At 40.5% G+C, this 22724-nt stretch overlaps 1 protein-coding gene across 1 annotated transcript in view; it reads right to left on the minus strand.

Moving 5' to 3' along the window:
* The window catches only part of GTF2I (general transcription factor IIi), a 72381-nt gene that overhangs the window by 14973 nt on the left and 34684 nt on the right, over positions 1 to 22724 (minus strand). The window contains exons 16-33 of the mRNA XM_036395021.2: positions 19780 to 19842; positions 19326 to 19442; positions 17684 to 17746; positions 16451 to 16555; positions 16071 to 16133; positions 14262 to 14444; positions 13883 to 13945; positions 13124 to 13225; positions 11451 to 11513; positions 10137 to 10241; positions 9284 to 9349; positions 7014 to 7197; positions 4632 to 4684; positions 2990 to 3073; positions 2125 to 2308; positions 1751 to 1809; positions 1023 to 1094; positions 327 to 510 (exon numbers count right to left, since the gene is read on the minus strand). Of these exons, the coding sequence (XP_036250914.1) occupies positions 327 to 510; positions 1023 to 1094; positions 1751 to 1809; positions 2125 to 2308; positions 2990 to 3073; positions 4632 to 4684; positions 7014 to 7197; positions 9284 to 9349; positions 10137 to 10241; positions 11451 to 11513; positions 13124 to 13225; positions 13883 to 13945; positions 14262 to 14444; positions 16071 to 16133; positions 16451 to 16555; positions 17684 to 17746; positions 19326 to 19442; positions 19780 to 19842 (1813 nt within the window). The remainder of the gene's footprint in view (positions 1 to 326; positions 511 to 1022; positions 1095 to 1750; positions 1810 to 2124; positions 2309 to 2989; positions 3074 to 4631; positions 4685 to 7013; positions 7198 to 9283; positions 9350 to 10136; positions 10242 to 11450; positions 11514 to 13123; positions 13226 to 13882; positions 13946 to 14261; positions 14445 to 16070; positions 16134 to 16450; positions 16556 to 17683; positions 17747 to 19325; positions 19443 to 19779; positions 19843 to 22724) is intronic.

The following is a 22724-nucleotide window of genomic DNA, read 5'->3' on the forward strand; positions in this document are numbered from 1 at the left end:
ATTTTCTATTCTGCAATTTTCTTCTGGGTTTACTTCAAGCAAAGAAAAATAGAGAAAAAGGAAAAAAAAAAAAAAGAAGGAACAAAGCTTCCAGGTACAAGACCATTTTCCCTCTCAATTCTTGATGCCTGAAACACACAATTTATACATCTACAGAAATTGAATGAGGAATGTATGTCCTTGTATGAGATAAATCATATGTGCAAAATATTCTTTGTGTTTCATGGAAGCAGAGCTTAGGTAGCATTTAAAGCCTTAAGTTGCCGGGAATGAAGTCAAGTAACTTCAAAATCAGAGATATAAAAATAACTGGATCACAAACTTACTTCTTAATAATAAATTTGATTTTGTTACTGGCACGGATGATTCTCTCGAGGCGCGGGATTCCAAACCACGTGGGGCTCCGGAAGGGGACTCCTTCTGGCAAGCCTTCCACCACCAAGGAGTCAGGGTTTGACTCAAACACAGAATAGGGAACTTTCACTGACTCTGAAACCCCCAGAGCTTCGGCTGAAAATAAAGATTCAATCATGTATTACAAACTTCAATGGGTGGAATTTTATCTCAAGCGATTTTAAGAATCTTGTCTTACAGAAGCTCTGCTACTCAAAGCTAACAAGCCTCCTGAAAAAAAAAATTAGAAATATTTAAATATGTTTGAAGAAATTCCCTATTATTTTCTGTGGAGTAACTGGAAATGGGAACTTGACCCACCCTGTTACAGATAATACCTAATATAGGCACACAGTGTCTAATGTTTTATTTTGAGAAGTTCTTTTAATCCAAAAGCTTTTGTGCAATCATCTTGTCACACAGCTGGAAAAATAATAGCCTAGGATGCTGTTATAAAAACATTTATGTCAGTTATAGGAAAGAGTAAGTAAAACATAGGTAAGAGGAGTCAAGATTTCCATATCTGCCCTAGTATACTTCTGATGCTTAAGTAAACACTGGAATATTTAAGCAGAGGAGTTTTAAAATGCAGCAGCATTGCAGAACAGTTCATTTAGCATTTAACTTACCAAACTTCACACTAAATATATCTTCTACTTTCTTTCTTAGCTTTGTGATCTTGGAATTCCAATCTTCTCTCCCTGAAAACCAGAAACAGGTGTCAGAGAATCACCCAGCTCTGGATACAGAGGTACATTTGAACATACTTCTTTCAACATAGGAACATGAAAACTAACAACACATCTGAAAAGACAGGGACACACAATGAGTACTGATTATTTATAGCAGCTTAAATGATACACCTAATTTCCTCTACATAATGAAAAATCTATTTAAGTGTAGTTCTGAATTTCAAGCACTGAACCTAGCAGAACAACTTGTTCTTTAGAGCCTTCAGATGCAGGAAGAAATTATTTTAGTGGTTCTCCCTGTTAAAGGCACGTCATGCTTTCAAGAAATCCCTACAATTCCTTACCAACAGAGGCCTGAAAGAGCTCAGGGTCCCCTGTGAAATCCCAAGGCACTCCAGACCTTTGATTCAGGCCAGGACAGTAACTCCAGTTCTCTGGGACTCTGAAGGTGACCCAGGCTGGTTATTCAAAGGCAGCTGGGACTGTATCAGGATTTCACAATCCATCCACACCCACAGTGCTCAGTTCATTCCTTCCAACCCTCACAAAGAATATGCCAGCACACTCATCACACATGGGCTCCTTCTTGAAAAATGCTGCATTGATCTAGATGTGTTTCCCCATCAAACCCTTCTACTCCCACTTGGAGACAGCCCCTGTCTTACCTTGAGGGTTTGACCTGTGCTGGGTACCTTCGTTTGAAACGTGATTTAGCAGCTCTGGCCTGCAACCAGGACACAAAAAATCTGCTTATTCCTGTCATAAAATAAATACCACTACCTATTATGACATGAATTGAAGAATTTGAATTTTTCTATTATGTTTTTCACACTTGTCAACATGTTAATAGATATGCAAAACATATTCTGTAATATTTGTCTGGATTGCAAATGCCCACTTTAGGATGCAGAATATTCAATTTGCCTATTTGGTAATTAGAGATTAAATGCTTCATGACTTAATGAAACCAAGTGCTTGATTACACATAGAGTGTTTGTTTGGACTCTCTCTTAAAAAACCCCTCCATGTTTAGACTTACCTTTTGATCACAAATTTTATTTTGTGGCCCGCTTGAATTATTTGTTCAAGGCAAGGGATTCCATACCAGGAGGGACTCCTAAAGGGGATGTTCTCTGGCAGCCCTTCAACGTAGAGGTCAGTTGGATAAACTTCAAATTTCTTGTATGGAACAGCTCTGGGGTCATTGCTCCCCAAAGCCTTGGCTGTAGGAACAAGAGACATCCAGTCACTGGACAGATTGGCCAAGCAGCCTTTATTAAAAGCTAACTGATACCAATTCCTCAGGCTGCTGCAACTGTGCTCTTAAAATGTGGAACAATGCAGGACATCTAAATCCAACAAAACACAAGTCTCTGCATGTAAAAAATGTAAAAAATTTGCCATATTTTATGATGTTGCTGTTGGGCAGTCACAATACCAATATCCTTACTGGGGCATAATACATTTGTTTTATCCAAAGTTGTTAATCTGTTAGAGAGTATCATGAAAAAATTTATTCCAGGTCTTATGAAGTTGACTTTTTTTTTATATAGGACAGAACATAAAAATTCACCCAAAAATGTTTTAATACTAATTATGATGAGATTGCAGTGGATATAAGTAAACAGCTATTTCACCATCAAAGGAAAAAATCCAAACAGGAAGGAATCAAGAGCAATCAGAAGAGCAGCATGTGTAAGATTTAAAATTCTTTTTAAACTATGAATTTACCTTGTATGAGCAGTAAACTAAAACATTCTTTTTCACTGAACTTCCAGAATTTTAAATACTTTAAAAAAAATCTGAACAAAGGTCTCATTCACGCAGACGTTCAAAGGAAGGAATGAAAGCAATACAAGAAATACAAAGACATTCAAAGAAGCAGATAACAATACTGTACTTACCATACATTTTACAGAAAAGTTGATCTACCATCTTTCTCAGTTTGGTGACTCTGGAATGCCAGTCCTCTTTCGCTGTATTTGAGACTGGCACAGAACAAAACCAACATTCCTTAATTATATTGGTTATATTTTCAGTTGTTCCGTTTATACAATGCATAATCATCCTGTATTTTCAGGTAACACATAAATGCTGTATGTAAGAAGTATGGATTCAATGTGGAACTGGAAAAAATGACCATAAAATAATGACAGAATATTAAAACTGACAAAACTCCACTGAACCAGTGACATTATTCTTGCTACAAAATACACACAATGTTTTGACCTGAAGAGCTGCAGTACTTTGTTCATCCACCTCCAAACTGCAGATTCTACTTGGAGATGGAAATAGTTTTTCAATGGTTTCATTTCCTGAAGAATTTGTTGATATTCAGTGCTGAATTAGGCATGCATATGGGATGAAAATTTGCTTTTAAGGGATCAAAGGACATATAATTCCAATCACTTTGCTCCTGAATATGTCTTTGTGACTAACAAGTGAAGCTTCCCAGTCTCAAAGAAGACATTGGCCTGCTTACACACCATGGGTTCAGTCAGAATGCAAAAGCACTGACTTGTGTTCCTTACTTGCACCAGACTGGGCTATCAGCATCAGCACCAGCTGACACTTCCTGAGATCCAACTGGTCTGTCTTGCAGCCACTATCAGTCTTCTGAGAGTTTCAGAACTGAGGCCATTGCACAAAACCTTCCTGACCAGCCTGCTTCCCAAAGGAATGCAAATGAAAATCATCTTTTCCTCTGCCAGTCAAACTACAGCTCTATACTCATGTACAATACTATACTCATCCCATCCCTTTCCTGCTGGGGACAGAAGCTATCAGGGCTATGGACAGAGCAGGAATTGGACATGGAGCCACAAGGAGCTGAGAGAGCAGGGGCTGGTGCTCCACAGCTCTGTCTCCTGAGATGCCAGCGGACACAGGGAGCAGCAGAGGAGATAATAATTACTGGGAAAGAGAGAATGCAAACAGGAAGGAAACTGCAGGAAAGGAGGCTCAGACAGCTCCTGTCTCCTGTGTTCTCTGAGATGCTATTGACAGCTCCCAGGGGTGCTCTCTTCTCTTACTAGAGAGGATGCAGGGGTCACACGTGTCTCTATAAAGTGGTAACTGGTGATGACAAGCCAGTCCAGAACCCTGTGCCATAGAAATTGGTTACCACCAGTTTTCTTAGCTACAGGGGGTTTATGAGTTGAGCAATGTACTTGCTTTGCCTCCATGTTTTAGTATTAAAAATTACTAAAACAACACAAAAAAGGCTAATTTAAAGAGCCACATAACAGCCCACTTAAGGCTAAGGCTCAGTTACTAGCCTACCTACTATTTTTGTAGTCAAATTTTGTGCTTGAAAGTACAGTAGGTTATTAACACTCAATACACTAAGTTAACTTCAGGAAGGAAAAGTTTAATTCCTGAACACACATTAAATAGACATCCTTATGGTATACCTGCTTAATTTAGATCCTTAATGTCCACTTTAATACAGTCTTTGAAATACTTTTTATAACAGAAGACTATGAGTATATAGGACAAATAGGAATATCACATATGCTTGTACAACTCACACATTTGAAAACCTACCTGTTGAAGCTGTTTTGACCACTGGAGGATCTGTTGAATTCAGAAGTTCAGGCCTGAAAGATTTAAGGTGCATGTTTCAACAGTGACAGACACTTTCAGAAACTAGCCTCCAGCCACAGCCTCAAGTTACTACTTACTGAAGGATCAAACCCAAAATCCTCCCAGGGGACATCATGATCCCCAGCACTAAATTCCAACTAATGCTGAAGTATCCTAAGAGCTGGCTGGAACCCTACTGACAAAGCATTTTTTATGCCCAGTACCCATATCTGATGACTATGGGCATCTGCCCATTTCATGGTGACATACAGGTTCCATTAAACTTACCTCTGAGCTGTGAGATACACTTCATCAGAAACAAAGATAGAAATTTAAAATTTAATCTCTAAAAGAGTAAACTTCAAAGCAGTGACTTCTGTTTCCAAAATATATCTAATTTTATCCACAGTTGAACAAATTAAAAAATTAAACATTTTGATGTTTCTCACAGAGCCAAACTAGATTTTTAGCTGCTCTTGTTACACATTTCAAGATCAATGAACACCAAAAATTAATTTCTGTTAACAACTAAGACATATTTGACAAAAGTGTGTGCCAGCATTGCATAAATAATTAGATCTATGTATGATATCTGATTTTAAATGAGACACAAGCTAGATCTACACTTCCTCCTTTTCTAGTTATCTACAAGCATCAGGATCATAGAAACTGAGCCTGTTCCTCTCCAATGTAAGCAAATAGCACCTGTGGAAAAGGCAGCATGCACAGAGTCAGAGGCTGCCACAACTCCCAGTTCTGAGCCTGAGCATTGCAATCAGCAGATTCCTGTTCATTTCAAAAACTCTTGCATTGGGCCCTACACCACTGAACACAGGAAAACATCAGCTGTTACTCACTGCAGCTTCCTTCAAACTTCAGTCAATCTCCATCTGAGCTGTCCTTCATGTGCACTACCTGATCTACCTCCAGACACACCAAGGACACCTAAACCACAGGAACCAGTAGCCATGTGTTGGCCTCAAGCTTGCCCTGGGAAATGCTTTATGCAAATACAGCCCTAGATACCTTGATACAATATTCCAGCAAATTTTTAAAAAAAAAACATAAGCTGAAATTAGGCCAGGATCTTCAAACAGGATCAATCTTCAAATAGGATCAAATATTCCAAAGTAAATGGCTTCCAACATGTATTGCAGCTGCAGAAATCTGAACAGTACAAAGAGATCTGCCCCTGAGAAAAGTCCATAATATTGAAGAGATCTCTCCACCACCACTCTCAGTGATCCACTGGCCTGTGTGAGAGTCTGTCTGAAATATCCCTCATCTGCCTCATGATCATCATTGGGGACCACTGAAAATCTCTGGCTTTGTAGGAGGAAGTTACACACGCCAAAGGCCCAGAGACCTGAGCACAGTGCTAAACTATTGTTCAGAGGTGTTGTTTGCTCTATGCTACACTGAGCCCAATGAGAAGAAGAAGGGGGCACCGTGCCCTTTTTGCAACAACAGCCTTAGAAGTTGCCCCACCTCTCAGCCTGGCTGGACTTGTCCTGAGTTCGGGTGGTGCCCTGCAGAAGACCCCTCTCACCTGTTTTACAACCACTGTCACAGACACACTGAGATGTGAGAAGCCTCTCCATCAAGGAGTGAGACATGAAACCCCCACGTGAAAAGGCCCCTCTGCTCCTTCCAAGGACTGGGACTGAAACCCCCAGCCCGGGGCAGGTGTGTGGGGGAGGCAAGCTGACCAAAGCCAGATGTTTGCCTGCAGGGTGTGACCACTGGACCAAGAACACAATGGCTCTCATTTACTGCTGAGAACATGGACTACCTGTTACATCTATTCCTTATTGCATCTGTTTCTCCCCCTCACAATTTCCAATAGAGTTATCATAATAAAAACCTCTGAGTTAGCCAGAGACTTCGAGATCTCCCCGACGTAACAGGCGGATCCTCGGCTGGACTGGACCAAAGGACTTCATCTCTATGTTTGGTAGCAATATCCCCCTCTTTCTCTCTCTCTTTTTTCTCTCTTTCTCCATCTTTTTCTCTCCCTTAATCCCTCTATCACATTTTGCTGTGGTCATTCAATAAAGGTGCATTTGTTTTGTTTATTACTGCAAACCCCCTGTGCCGTGTCGGTTCTTTTTGCACCCTGAGATCAAATCCACGAACCATCGTGAAACCCATCCGTGAGGAGGGATTGTGACAGCCTGATAAGCTGAATATATTGAAACAGACATCAACTAAAAACCACTCCTTAGTACCATAAATTCATATGCCAGTAGAAACCAGTTTGGAATTCCATGAAGAAAAATGAAGCAAAGTGGCAGAGGCAGAAAACATTGAGTAATGTAGAGCCAAAAATGAACAGCTCCTCACTTTTTGATGACGAAGCGGATGCGGTCCTTGGCCAGCAGGATCCTCTCCAGCCGGGGGATGCCGTACGTGGCCGGGCGCCTGAAGGGAATCCCATCTGGCAGCCCTTCCACAAGCAAATCCTCTGGATGGGACTGGAAAGTTGTGTATGGGACATGTACTGGGCCCTCTACTTTTATAGCTTCAGCTTTAATGAAAAAGGAGAATAAAAATATTAGACTAGAATCCCATCTGGCAGCCCTTCCACAAACAAATCCTCTGGATGGGACTGGAAAGTTGTGTATGGGACATGTACTGGGCCCTCTACTTTTATAGCTTCAGCTTTAATGAAAAAGGAGAATAAAAATATTAGACTAGAATCCCATCTGGCAGCCCTTCCACAAAGAAATCCTCTGGATGGGACTGGAAAGTTGTGTATGGGACACGTGCTGGGCCCTCTACTTTTATAGCTTCAGCTTTAATGAAAAAGGAGAATAAAAATATTAGACTAGAATCCCATCTGGCAGCCCTTCCACAAACAAATCCTCTGGATGGGACTGGAAAGTTGTGTATGGGACACGTGCTGGGCCCTCTACTTTTATAGCTTCAGCTTTAGTGAAAAAGGAGAATAAAAATATTAGACTAGCTTGTGGCTCTACTCAATTACCTGTTTGATATCACTCTGATGAACATGATAATTAGCATGCAGGCAATAAGCCCTCAGCACATTTAAACATTCAAGCATTCATCTTGTGAGGGACTTCGTTTAATAGCAAAATCACTTTGATTCACAGTAAACAAGCTGCAGCCCTGCATATATATGCAGATCATCCTCTTTTCCCTTTATGTAAACATTTAATAACAAGTGACCACACCTGTTAAGAGTGAAGATTCTCACTGTTTTCGTTTTGCTTCATAGAGCATTTTGAAAGATGAAGTTATTGTCATTATTTTAGTTTTGCTTCATAGAGCATTTTGAAAGATGAAGTTATCTAAACTTAATGATAAACCAAGCATGTTTCAGTTCATGTCCAGTTTCTAGCTCTGTTATCATTTGTTACTGCTATTGGCTTACAAGTTATTAATGCCTTGGAGTAGGGGCACACATCTCATCTTTTCAATGAATTCCTGAAGTTTCTGTGTATTTTAGAAATCCAAAGAACCACTAACAAAATAAAAAATACACTTCTAACACTGCTGAAAAAAGCACAGCCCTCCTAATGAAATCTTTGGAACAAATGAAAAGCAAGTAACTAGCAACTTGAGAAGGGAAGGGGGGATTTCCCATTGTTGCCATCATTTAGCAATTTTGTATTTAGTGATTATTTACTCTTATTTTTTGCCCGTTGCTGTTTTGCTTGTAATTAGACTGTTACTTTTTCACTACACCTACTAGTAAGGTGTAGTATTGCTAGAAATTGATTAGTTAATACCATCATGGGAAGCAACTAATTCCATAGTGTCTACCTCTTAAATTGTCTTAAACCAACTTAATTTTCTTCAACCAACTTTGCTGCATGGAAACATCAAAGTCAAAATTAAAGCAATTCACTAAGAATGATGCTCCTTTCTACAGCAATTAAAATACAGTGAATCAGATTCTGAACTGCATAGCCTTGGTGCAGGTTGCTTTCAGTGGGTGTTTAATTGTCAGATGATGGTCACATCCCAAACATGTAGTAAATCCAAATCACAAGGGCTATTCTGAAAGCACTTCCACTTTTCATGGCAGAGGCACACCAGCATTTATTTTTAAATCTTTACTGATGCTGTTGTAGTTTGTGATATGTGGACACAAAACATATCTAAGTGCAGCATTTGGAGACAAATTCCAAAGTCTAACACATCTGCTGTGTTAAACTTCTTTCCAAGAGCCTTTAGGATATATAATTTTTGCTTCACTGTAAAACAATCATAATCAAAAATGAACAATCAATGAGTGGCAGTGCCACTCTAAAGACTCAGTGTAATTGCAGAGAAAAGCACAGCTCTCTCAAAGGTGGGTGCCCAAGATATTTCAGCATGCAGGTGCTCCAGGAGACTGAGCACAACTGAAAAATAAAATCAAGCTTCCCACTTTGGTGCCAAACACAGATATCCCATTTTGAAATTACTCTGTTCGCCAAAAAAAGCTACTTTTCTCAATTTTATGTCTTCTAACAGTATTTAGCCCTTTGGTGCTGTCAGTGCTGGTGTGCTCCTAAGCAAGAACAAGATGCATGCCAAAGAGCAGTCTGTCACTTGCTGTGACAAAGGACTACAGGCAGTGGCTTGGAAAGGTGTGGAGCACATACCATATTTTTTCTCAAACAGCACTTCAACTTCCTTTCTCAAGTCTGTGATTCGTGTATTCCATTTGTCTGCAAAGAAAAGAGGAGGACATGTCAGACTACAAACAAAACTGAGAATCTTGTCAAATCTGTGTTACCACTAAATGAAATATGAAGTGTGTACTTCTACTTGCAAACAGGTGCCTCCTGAGTACAGTACAGACTATCCTTAAAATGCATGGATACATTAAAAAAAGAGAAAAGTACAGAATAAAATGTTAAAGATTACTTCCACAAGATGTATATTAAATGAAGTTAAAAAAAACCACAACAAAAACCAGGTTAAAGTAACTTCCAGTAATGATTTCTCTCTTTGGTGGCTCAGTCATCAGCTGTTGCTGCCTCCAGGGGTAAAGGCATTTTATAGGTGCTGTTGATAGTTACCTAGATTTGAGTGCTCAAAAGCTTGATAAAGCTTACAGAAAGTACATGGAGTTGTTATGGTGGAAATCTCTACAACTACATGGATCAGGAGGCATCTGCCCTTCTCTACTTTAATCCATTATGTCTCTAAGTCCTGGTGTTGCAAAATACCCCCAGAAATCCCATTTCTGAAAAAAATACAGCTGCAAAAAAAAAAAAAAAAGTTTATCCAAATCCAAACCTGTGTGTCCAATCACGTTGTCACATAAAACAAACAGAAAACAACAGAGGCAGCCAGTGATGGTGATTATGCTGCTGCAGTACATCTAAACAGAGACCAGGGCTATAAATGAAGGCTTGAACTAACATGTCTCACTCCTGCACTACAAAATCACCCAAAACCTTTTGATAAAACACAGCAGAGAAACAAAATCATCTTGGATTTTCATCTTACCAAAATTGAACCTTATTCCTCTGCTTCTCCCACTACTGCCCGAGTCGCTGGCTGACTTGGGGCTCCTCTGTCTCCTCTCACTGGGTACGTAGTCATCATCATTATCTTCAACAGACAAAAACAAAATCACTACCTTTTGTCCAGGAAAGTTGTGTGCAGCACTAGAACTGCTTTGAATTTCAGAACTCTAACAGAATTAAAAAATTGTGCTTATCAGGGCACCAAATTTTCAACAAATTACTTAACTGAGTAACTTCAGAAAGCTCCCGTTCCTACCTGTGAAGGAACAATTTGTTCCTTCAAAAGGGCCTGTGCAAAGCACAAGAGAGAAAAAAACCAAAACTGCTTCTGTACTTGCTAAGCAAAAGAACATTGTCTTCTGAAACATGACTGGGCATCACATGATCATAACATGACCATACAACACCAAAAAGAATCACAGAATAAATTGTGCAGATAGGGACTACCTGTGTTAACTAACTGGAAATAATACCATTCCACTAGTAGATCTCAAAAGAAAGCAACTTTTGTTTTTTATTATTATAGTTATTGACTCTTCTCATATAAACTTTTCTGTCAAGGTAATGGTGGAGTTATTTCCATGCTGCATTGTAAAACACAGAAAGTAATGCCAGAAGTGTCCACTTTCTCACAAATGCCCTGCCTACTTTCTAAGTTGCTGACTGGGTGCTCCTAATCTAATTCAGGACACTCATGCACAAATGCAAGAAACACAGATCACCTCCTACCAACATCCTAGCAGGAGAACTGCAGGGACACTGCTTGGCAGCTTTAGAGCCACTTGGATGACAAAGGGAGCTGCTCCCTGCAAAGGTTTGGATCTCACAGTTACCAACATCAGACAGACACCTTGAGGCTCTGCTTACACCACCTACAACACTGCCTTTCTGCTCTGGTACCATTCTTCCCTGAAGCATTTGTTAATTACAAATGTTACATCTAACCCCAGTGTGGTTATAAAGCAATGTGTTCTCCAGAATGAAGGAGTGTTTTAACATCTTCTCTGTTCAATAAATATTTTTCATTACAAACACATGAGAATTACTCCAAAGATACAAATTGCTGTCAGGAATCATTTCAAAACCAGCCCACCAAGTCCAATCTGCTTCAGTATATTGTGGTTTTTGAAAACTTCTCCACCAGGTTTGTTTACCAAGCAGTGCACAATCCAAACTACACTCAACACCAGCACACAATTCTCTTCATTTAGTGCCCAGTAATGCAGGCTTTGGAAAAAACATTTTGGATAGAAAAATGCCCAAGCAAATTAAATCAGTGACCTGGGGAACTGACCTTCACTAGTGAGGTCAGCCTCAGAAACATCACTTCCTCCTGATGAATCATGCTGGGAGGAATCTGAAAGGGAAAAGCAGGACAGTTGAATGATTGACATGGCCAAGATTTTTAACCAAACACTCCATGCCTTTGCATCTAAACCAACATTGTCAAAGAAGCCCCTTGCATTCACAGCAAGCAACAAAAAAAGAAGCAAAGATATATTTACCATGAGCATTGAGGAATTCCAGACAAAGGCAAGGACTCAAAAGTATGTAACTGATAACCAGCTGACTGCTTCAAAAAGCTGGGTTTTTACAGTGAAGTGGCTCACCTTTACTCCTGCCTGGGGAACCAGCATCACCACATCTCACACTATTCAGCAAAACCACGTGCAACTTTCCATACTTCTCTTACAGAAACTTGTAAAAACCAACAGATCTCAGAAAAAGGGGTGTTACAAAACCTTAGTCTGACTCAAAGGGCCACACTCAGCATCTCTAGCTATAAAATTCTAGTCAAAACCAAGGCACAGTCAGAGTCCAGGTCGTTTCCTATCACACTTGCCCTTCCTCACACTCCCTCCTCACAGTCAGGTATAAAGCACATGGCATTATGCTGAGGAAAACAAATCACCTAGATTTCTCTTCTCCAATGAGTTCAGTTAATACTGCAGCCAGCACAGGCAATGAACTTCATTTTCCTTTATCAGAAGAAATGCTGCTGAATTTCATGTAATGGTAACCCCTAACTATGGTGATACCTACCTTCCAAGAAAAACTAATGCCATTTGCAAGAAGGAGCACTGCTGCTAGCAAAACCTGCCTTGAGAAGCACACAGCTCATGCTGGAGAGCCACGTGCTCAGAGCAAAGCCAGCAGGACAATGATGTACTGTTCACACCCTGCCAAACCACCAAACCTTGGGTGATGAGACCTTACAAATGCCTTTCATGACTTAAAATATTTATGACTACCATCATAATTTGCTTATAGCAAGCCCCAGAATGGTGTGATTTGGGAGATTAAAAGCAAAACAAAAATCAGAAAACCCGATCTGATGGATATATAAAAGAGAATGATTGGAGAAGATGTACAATTTCAATTAGGTGACATCATTGCAAATATTTCTATGAAAAAATATCCAACGATGGTAATTTATAAGCACAAAAACCACATCTGAAATGCCATAACTTTATTTCCACATCTTTTCCTTCACTGATACCAGAACTCTGGTGGCTGCCTTCAAAATTATAAAGGAAAAAACATACTCCAGACTGTACAGAATCTTATAAAAGCAGACAGATTATTGTGCCCCTAAACTAAAAGAAACCAAACCAAAGGATAAAGGAGAAGTACACAAAAAATCTGAGGTGAAGCATCTTTAAACGGACTAAACTGAATCCCATGGATGCATTTCTGTGCAGAGCCCAACAGAAGGGACCAGGAAAGAATACAACCAAAAGATCCCAATCTTCTGTGCATCTAATTTCATCATCAAGTCAAATAACAAAAATACCAACAGAGGCAGCCTATGATGGTGATTATACTGCTGCAATTCATCTACACAGAACCCAGGGCTCTTAAATGAAGGCTTGCACTAATGTGTCTGACTCCTGCAGCACATAACTACAGAAAACCTTTTCATCAAACAAAGCAGGGTGATGAAATACACTTGAATTTTCACGTTACCAGAATTGAACTCTTCATTTCTTCTCTGAGTATTGGACTCTTCATTCACCGACCTGGTGCTCCTCCGTCTCCTCTCACGGTACACGTAGGTATGGTCAGAATCTAAGAGAAATCAAACAGAAATCACTGGGGTTTTGTGCAGGGAACTTGTGTGCAGCACTAAAACTGCTTTGAATTTCACAACTCTAACAGTAGTAAGGAATTCTGTTTATGAGAGCACTAAATTTTACAACACATTACTTACAGGAGCAACTTCAGAAAGCTCCTGTTCTTACCTGGAAAGGAACAAATTGTTCCTCCAAAAAGGCCTGTGCAAAGCACAAGAGAGCAAAAAACAAAGCTGCCCATGTACTTCCCAAGGAAAACAACCTTGTCTTCTGAAACATGACAAATGTTTCATAAAACTACAGTGTGGTTATAAATCAATGTGCTCTCCAGAATGAAGGAATGTTATAACACCTTCTCAGTTCAATGGGTATTTTTCATTAACAACCCTAGAAAATTATGCAAAAGATACAAATTGCTGTCAGGAATCATTTCAAAACCAGTCCAGCACGCCAATATACTTCAGTATACTGTGGTTTTGTAATACTTCTCCAACAATTTCATTTACCAAGCAGTGCACAACTGAAATTACATTCAACACCACCACACAATTTTAATTCTCTTCCTTCAGTGCCAAGTACTGCAGACTTTGGAAAACACATACTGGATAGAAAAATGCCCAACCAACTGAAGTTCAGGACCCATGGTACTGACCTTCAAGGGTGACCTCAACCTCGGGATTCTCACTTGTTTCTGACATGTCATGGTGGGAGGTCTCTGAAAGAAAAAACCAAGACTGTTGAATGATGGGCATGGACAAGATTTTCAAGCAAACACTCCATACCTTTACATCTAAACCAACAGTGTCAAAGAAGCCCCTTGCACCCACAGCATGCAACAAAAATAGGAGCAAAGATATTTTACCATGAGCCTTTGAGCAATTCCAGACAAAGGCAAGGAGGGGAATATTACACTTGCTAAACTGCACATGCTACACTGCAGGGTTGCTGCTATGCCTGAAGGAAATTCCATCTTCTTGGCTTTCTTGGGTTAATACAATCATAAGTATTTTCATCTAGAATTTTTATCTTACCAGAACTGAACTCTTCAGATTTTCTCTCAGCATCGGAAGATTCATTTGCCAAATTATTGCTCTTAAGTCTCTTGTCAGGTGGCAGATTGTCTTCATCATCATCTTTAAGAAACAATAAAAAACCCCCTGTTTTTTTGTCCACGGAATTCGCATGCAGAACGGGAACTGCCTTGAATTTCGAAACTAAAACAGAAATAAGGAATTGTGTTTACCAGGGCACCAAATTTTACAAGACATTATGTACATGAGCAACTTCAGAAAGCTCCTGTTCCTATCTGTGAAGGAACAACCTGTTCCTCCAAAAGCACACGTGTGTGCAAAGAACAAGGGAGCAAAAAACAAAGCTGGCCATGTACTTCCCAAGGAAATCAACCTTGTCTTCTGAAATATGACTGGGCATTGCATGATCATAAAACAGCCATGCAACAGCAAAAGGAATCACAGAATCAATTGTGCAGATCAGGACTGCCTTTGTTATCTAATTGGAAATAATATCATTTCACTAGATGATCTCAAAATAAAGCACCTATGTTTTTTCTTGAAGAGCTCAGATGTTCTAAAACCAGATTTTAAACCAGTTTAAAAATAATGGGTGCCAGTCAAACTCATCAAACAGATCAACTCTGCCATAAACCCACACAAGTGGACAGACAGGAGAACAGCAGACCTAGCAATGTGTCAGAAAGCTGCTACTCAGCCTGGCACTTTCCAATCCATCCCTATCTTCCCTAAGCTAATGAGCTTTTTAAACTGCCCAATTACCAATACCTCCAACCTCAGAGAGAACAAATGGGTAGAGCAGACAAAGAAAACTAATTTCACATGCAGAAAAATATGCACCCACCTCACCGAGGGTATGGTTTACTTAGCAAGTACAATATCACATATTGATATATCTTGAACCTATACAGTTCTGTTATACTCTGTCACAAAAAACCTTTTCAGAGCACTTTTACTCTTGTGCTAAAGGCCTTTACATATAAGCAGAACTGAATGACTCTTCCCATAGAAACTTTTCTGTCAAGGTAATGGTGGAGTTATTTCCATGCTGCATTGTAAAACACAGAAAGTAATGCCAGAAGTGTCCACTTTCTCACAAATGCCCTGCCTACTTTCTAAGTTGCTGATTGGGTGCTCTTAGTCTAATTCCCCAAGCAAGCACTGCAAAAGCCAATCTCAGCAGTGTTTTAAAGCAGTGCCAGGACACTCATGCACAAATGCAAGAAACACAGATCACCTCCTACCAACATCCTAGCAGGAGAACTGCAAGGACACTGCTTGGCAGCTTTAGAGCCACTTGGATGACAAAGGGAGCTGCTCCCTGCAAAGGTTTGGATCTCACAGTTACCAATATCAGACAGACACCCTGAGGCTCCACTTACACCACCTACAACACTGCCTTTCTGCTCTGGTACCATTCTTCCCTGAAGCATTTGTTAACTACAAATGTTACATCTAACCACAGTGTGGTTATAAAGCAATGTGTTCCCTAGAATGATGGAATGTTATAACATCTTCTCTGTTTAATGAATATTTTTCATTACCAGCACCTGATGAAGTCACAATATTTACAAATTGCTATCAGGCATCATTTCAAAACCAGCCCACCGAGTCCAATATGCTTCAGTACATTGTGATTTTCTAAAACTTGCCCATCACATTCATTTATCAAGTATTGCACAATGGAAATCACACTCAACACCAGCACACAATTCTCTTCATTCACTGCCAAGTAATGCAGGCTTTGGAAAAGAGAATTTAGATAGAAATATGCCCAAAAACCTGAAATCAATGACCTGCAGAACTGACCTTCAACAGTGACCTCAACCTCAGGATTCTCAGTTATTTCTGACGAGTCAGGCTGGGAGGACTCTGAAAGGGAAAAACAGGACTGGTGAATGGTGGACATGGACAAGATTTTCAAACAAACACTCTATGCCTTTACATCTAAACCAACAGTGTCAAAGAAACCTCTTGCACTCAGCGCATGCAACAAAAATAGAAGCAAAGATATTTTACCATGAGTTAGTCTATGATCATGATTATACTGCTGCAATTCACCTACACAGAGACCAGGGCTCTTAAATGAAGGCTTGCAGTAAAATGTCTCACTCCTGCAGCACAAAATTACCCAAAACCTTTTCATAAAACACAGCAGGAAACAAAATCATCTTGATTTTTTATCTTACCACAACTGAACTCTTCTTCTTTTCTTCTCTCAACACTGGCATCTTCACTAGACGAATTGCTGCACCTCTGTCTCTTGTCAGGTGGTGGATAGTCATCCTCATCATCTTTAAGAAACAATGAAATAAAACCCTGGTTTTTTTTGTACAAGAAACTCGAGTGCAGCACTGGAACTGCCATGAATTTCTAAACTAAAACAGAATTAAGGAACTGTGCTTAGCAGGGCACCAAATTTTGCAACACATTACTTAACTGTGTAAATTCAGGAATCTCCCATCCCTACCTGTGAAGGAACAACTTGTTCCTTCAAAAAGGCCTGTGCAAAGCACAAGAGAGTAAAAAACAAAGCTACCTCTAAGGAAAGCTACCTTCCTAAGGAGGTACCTACTTTCCTAAGGAAAACAACATTGTCTTCTGAAACATGACTGAGCGTGGCATGATCATAAAACAGCCATGCAACAGCAAAAGGAATCACAGAATATGTTGTGCAGATAGGGACTACCTGTGTTATCTAACTGGAAGTAATATCATACCAGTAGTAGATCCCAAAAGACAGTGCCTATGTTTTGTCTGGAAGAGCTCAAATGTTCTAAACCCACTTTCAAACCAGTGTAAAACCAATGGGCACCGATGAAATTCATCAAACAGGTCAAATCTGCATTAAACTCACACAAGTGGACAGACTGGAGAACTGCAGGGACACTGCTTGGCAGCTTTAGAGCCACTTGGATGACAAAGGGAGCTGCTCCCTGCAAAGGTTTGGATCTCACAGTTACCAATATCAGACAGACACATTGAGGCTCCACTTACACCACCTACAACACTGCCTTTCTGCTCTGGTACCATTCTTCCCTGAAGCATTTCTTAACTACAAATGTTACATCTAACCACAGTGCGTTTATAAATAAATGTTTTCTCCAGAATGAAAGAATGTTATAACATCTTCTCAGTTTAATGAATATTTGTCATTACCAACATCAGAAAATTATGCAAAAGATACAAATTGCTGTCAGGAATCATTTCAAAACCAGCTCACCAAGTCCAATCTGCTTCAGTATATTGTGGTTTTCTAAAACTTCACCAATATTGTTTACCAAGCAGTGCACAATTGAAATTACACTCAACACCAGCACAAAATTCTCTTCATTCACTGCCAAGTAATGCAGGCTTTAGAAAGGAAGAATTTAGATAGAAATATGCCCAACCAACTGAAATCAATGATGTGGGGAACTGACCATCAAAAGTGACTTCAACCTCAGGATCCTCACTTTTTTCCGACATGTCATGTTGGGAAGAATCTGAAAGGGAAAGACAGGATTGTTGAATGATGGACATGGACAGGATTTTCAACCAAACACTCCATGCCTCTGCATCTAAACCAACAGTGTCAAAGAAGCCCCTTGCACTCACAGCATGCAACAAAAATAGGAGCAAAGATAGATTACCATGAGCCTTTGAGCAATTCCAGAGAAAGGCAAGGAGGTGAGGATTACACTTTTGCTAAACTGCACATGCTACACTGCAGAGCTGCTGCTATGACTGAAGGGAATTCCATCATCCTGGCTTTCTAGGGTTAATACAGTCATAAGAAGATTGCCCTTTCTTACTGAGGATTACTGACAATATAAACAAAGGCTGCCTGTCCCCACAGATTAGGGATTTTTTTACCAGCTCTACAGATTCATGGTTGCTGTGCTATCAAGAGTTCCATAAGAGGCTGCAAGGCCAACAATCAAACACAGGAGGGAAATTCATGATCACAATGCTTTAGTTGGGGCAGAGTGCCCCAAAAACACAAGCAGGATTAGCCAATCAACACTCACTGTGAGAAAGAGCAATTTATACTTAACTGCACTACAGTTAAACAAAGGGAAGCCAATTGTATCAGAAACTCATTTTCCTTTATCAGAAGAAATGCTGCTGAATTTCATGTAATGGTAACCCCTAACTATGGTGATACCTACCTTCCAAACAAAACTAATGCCATTTGCAAGAAGGAGCACTGCTGCTAGCAAAACCTGCCTTGAGAAGCACACAGCTCATGCTGGATAGCCACATGCTCAGAGCAAAGCCAGCAGGACATTGATGCACTGTTCACACTCTGCCAAACCATTAAACCTTGGGTGATGAGACCTTACAAATGCCTTTCATGACTTAAAATATTTATGACTACCATCAGAGTTTGCTTATAGCAAGCCCCAGAGTGATGTGATTTTGGCGATTTAAATTAAAACAAAAATCAGAAAACCCAATTTGTTGGAAATATGAAAAGAGTTGTTGGATAAGATTTACAATTTCAATTAGGCTTCATCTATTTCTGTGAAAAAATATTTCTGTGAAAAAAATATCCTAGGATGTTAACTTATCCTCACAAATACACTTCACATCTCAAATGCTCTAACTGTATTTCCACACTTGCTTCTGAGCTACCATCAGAACTCTGGTGGCTGCCTTCAAAAATATAAAGCAGAAAATATATTCCTGACTGCACAGAACCTTATAAAAGCAGACAGATTGATGTGTTCATAAGCCAAAGCAAACCACAGAATAAAGGAAGATCACAAAACATCCCAGATGAAGCATCTTTAACCAGACTAAACTGAAGTGCGTGGATGTGTTTCTATGGAGAACCCAACATGAGGGATCAGGAAAGAACACAACCAGAAAATCCCAACTTCCTGTGCATCAATTTACATCATCATGACAAATAACAAAAACCAACAGAGGTAACCTATGATGATGATTATATGCTGCAATTCACCTACACAGAGCCCAGGGCTCTAAAATGAAGGCTTGCATTAATGTGTTGCACTCCTGCAGGACAAAATTACCCAAAACTTTTTTGTAAAACAAAGCAGGGAGAAAAAATCATCTTACTGCAGTTGAAATATTGTGCTTTTCTTCTCCTTCTATTGGCAGTTTCCTTAGCCGACCTGGTGTTCCTCCTCCTCCTCTTTCTCTTGCTAGGGGGCAGGTACTCATCATCATCATCATCTAAAAAAGACAATTTTAAAAAAACGTGGGGTTTTTGTCCATAGAAATCAGGCGTAGCTCTGGAACTGCCTTGAATTTCAAAACTTAAACAGAAATAAGGAACTGTGGGCACCAAGTTTTGCAGTAAATTTCTTACCTGAGTAACTTCAGAAAGCTCCTGTTCTTACCTGTTTTCTAATACTTCACCACCAGATTACGAAGCAGTGCACAAAACAAACTACACTCAACACCAGCACACAATTCTCTTCATTCACTGCCAAGTAATGCAGGCTTTGGAAAACACATTTTGGATAGCAAAATGCCCAAAAAATTGCAATCAATGACCTGCAGAACTGACCTTGACTAGTGATTTCAGCCTCAGAATCCTCACTTGCTTCTGAGGAGTCATTCTGGGAGGAATCTGAAAGGGAAAAACAGGACTGTTGAATGATGGACAAGGACAGGATTTTCAACCAAACACTCCATGCCTCTGCATCTAAACCAACAGTGTCAAAGAAGCCCCTTGCACTCACAGCATGCAACAAAAATAGGAGCAAAGATATTTTACCATGAGCCTTTGAGCAATTCCAGAGAAAGGCAAGGAGGTGAGGATTACACTTTTGCTAAACTGCACATGCTACACTGCAGAGCTGCTGCTATGACTGAAGGGAATTCCATCATCCTGGCTTTCTAGGGTTAATACAATCCTAAAACACCTTCTGTTACCCAGGATTACTGACAATACAAACAAAGGCTGCCTGTCCCCACAGATTAGGGATTTTTTTACCAGCTCTACAGACTCATGGTTTCTGCACTATGATGATTTCCATAACAGGCTGCAAGGCCAACAATCAAACATGGGAGGGAAATTCATGATCACAATGCTTTAGTTGGGGCAGAGTGTCCCAACAACACAAGCAGGATTAGCCAATCAACACTCACTGTGAGAAAGAGCAATTTATACTTAACTGCACTACAGTTAAACAAAGGGAAGCCAATTGTATCAGAAACTCTATCAAAATTAAGCAGCAGTGCATGAAGGAACATATTTTAGTTATTCCAGGAGAGTAAAGCTGCACTGGTGCATTTTGAAGAGTATCTTCTTTCAGATCTCTGTAAGCTGGGGTATGGTATCACTTTGGGAGCAGGTCTGAAGGAATCTTTGCTTCAAAGGTTTCTCTTCACACGATGTGTGGGGTGCAGAGCAGAAATTCAGCTCTATCTACTGGGACACCTCAACTGCAGTATACTTGAACCATGTCAAATACATCATCCAGTTCATGGAAATCAGTATCATGTTTTGGTCTAATTCCAAGGGATTGCTGGGTACATAACTAGCAAATGTAAAGTATTACAAAAAGGAAGAATTAGGAGTTGTTTTACTAGACACAAACATAAAATAGGGTTGTAAAAAAGCCTGTCACATCAACTGATCCCCTAGAACCCATTTGAGAGAGTTAAATAGGATTAAAATAATTAAAAGTATGTAGCATTTTTGGAATTTTTGAGACTGGAAGATGATCCACCTAACCTAGCACCAAATCCCTGACAAACACTCAGAGTTAAGGGAATTGTGCAAAAACCTCAAATCAAATTGCAGCAAAGTTCTGGAAGGAAACTCCCAGATGAGACATTTTTCTTAAGACACATTGAACCAACGGTGTTAAACATCTAATTAAGTTTTTTAAATAACATATCATCATCACTAGGTCTCCTCTGATCTTGGGTAAATACACACAGCTTCTACACAAGAGGCCTTCTTCACAGTTGAAAATGTTCTCATTCACCAGCACTGGCTCCAGTTTCTCAAATGTGATTTTTTTCCCTTTCAAACAAGTTCTTCTGACACACATAACCTCAACTTTCTGACTGCTGAATTCCAATCACACCATGCTGCCCATTCATCCATTAGCTGGGTGTGGGCAGCCTGCCTGGATGGGAGCAGAGATGGTCATGTGCTCTTCCTTCACCTTAAACCTCTCCTATACAGTGTTTTTAACCACTGCCATGGAGCTCTGCCTGCTGCCATCTTGCTAGCCTGCTGCTTGCAGGAGAGATAATCCTGGCTGCTGCACTAAGATTCACCAGCTCCATGAAGGACCAGCATGGTCCCTGTGGGTGCCTGGGGAAGATGTCCCCTTCCCATCTTTTCCCCTGGAGCCACTGCATGGAGGGCCTGCTTGAGCAGGAGCAGGAGTTCCACCAGGCCTTTTCTTGCACAGTAGTGTGACACGGGGATAAAGCACTGCTTCCTTTAGCATGCACCAGCTGCCATTCCAGACACAGGCAAGGAGGTGAAGATCACACTTGCTGAACTGCACATGCTACACTGCAGAGTTGGTGTTCTGACTGAAGGAAATCCCATCGTTTCGGCTTTGTAGGGTTAATACAGTGGCAAAGACTGATCACCTTGCATGGGTGCTGTCATGTTCCACTAGTACAGTGATGGTTTGTTAACTTAACTCAGACTGCAAAAAACAACACAGAGGGGATTTCAGTATTAATCAAAACAAATGCACCTTTTATTGAGTGCCCATAGCAAATGCAATAGAAGGATTAGAAAAGGAGATAAAGGATAGAGAGAGAGAGAAAGAGGGGAAAGTGTACAGTTACCAAGGTGGAGACGGGATACTCATGGTCCAGCCAACAGACCCGCCTTGTCACGTCAGGGAGAATCTCAAAGTCTTGGTTAACTCAGGGGTCTATTATAGTCCTCCACTGAGGGGGGAGCAGCTAAAAGACAATGGAGAATAATTCTATTGAAACCACTGAGGGGGAACAGGTACAATGAAAAATAGGTGTATTGAAGGCGCCAAGGGGGAACAGGTCATGTTCTCAGCACTGAGTGAGAGCAGTTTTGTTCTTGGTCCAACGACCACACCTGCAGGCAACACGTGGCAAACATCTCCCTTCAGTCAGGCCAGCCCCCGCTGTGTTAGGATTATAGGGGGCTCAGTCCTTGGGAGGGGACTTCAATCTCCGTTCGTCACAGTGGTCGTGAAACAGATGAAGGATTTTCCATGGGGGACCACCAGAGTTACCCCAGAAAGTTCATTTGGCCCAGAGGTAATCCACGGGCTATTGTCATGAAGCAGGTGTAAGCACATATGGCGAGCTGCCCCTTGCCAGGCCCTGCTCGCAGCAGTGCACCGTGGCGGCTCTGCAAACACAGCTGCCAACAATCCCTGGGCGAGCATCCACCTCAACCAGGCCACAGCTCCAGCCAGGCTCCTCAGGGTCACGGTCTCTGTCCTTGTGATGGCCAGGAGGCAAATGAGGCAAACTTCAGACGTCTCTTACAGG

The sequence above is a fragment of the Molothrus ater genome, chromosome 21, assembly GCF_012460135.2.
Source record: "Molothrus ater isolate BHLD 08-10-18 breed brown headed cowbird chromosome 21, BPBGC_Mater_1.1, whole genome shotgun sequence".
Lineage (NCBI taxonomy): Eukaryota > Metazoa > Chordata > Aves > Passeriformes > Icteridae > Molothrus > Molothrus ater.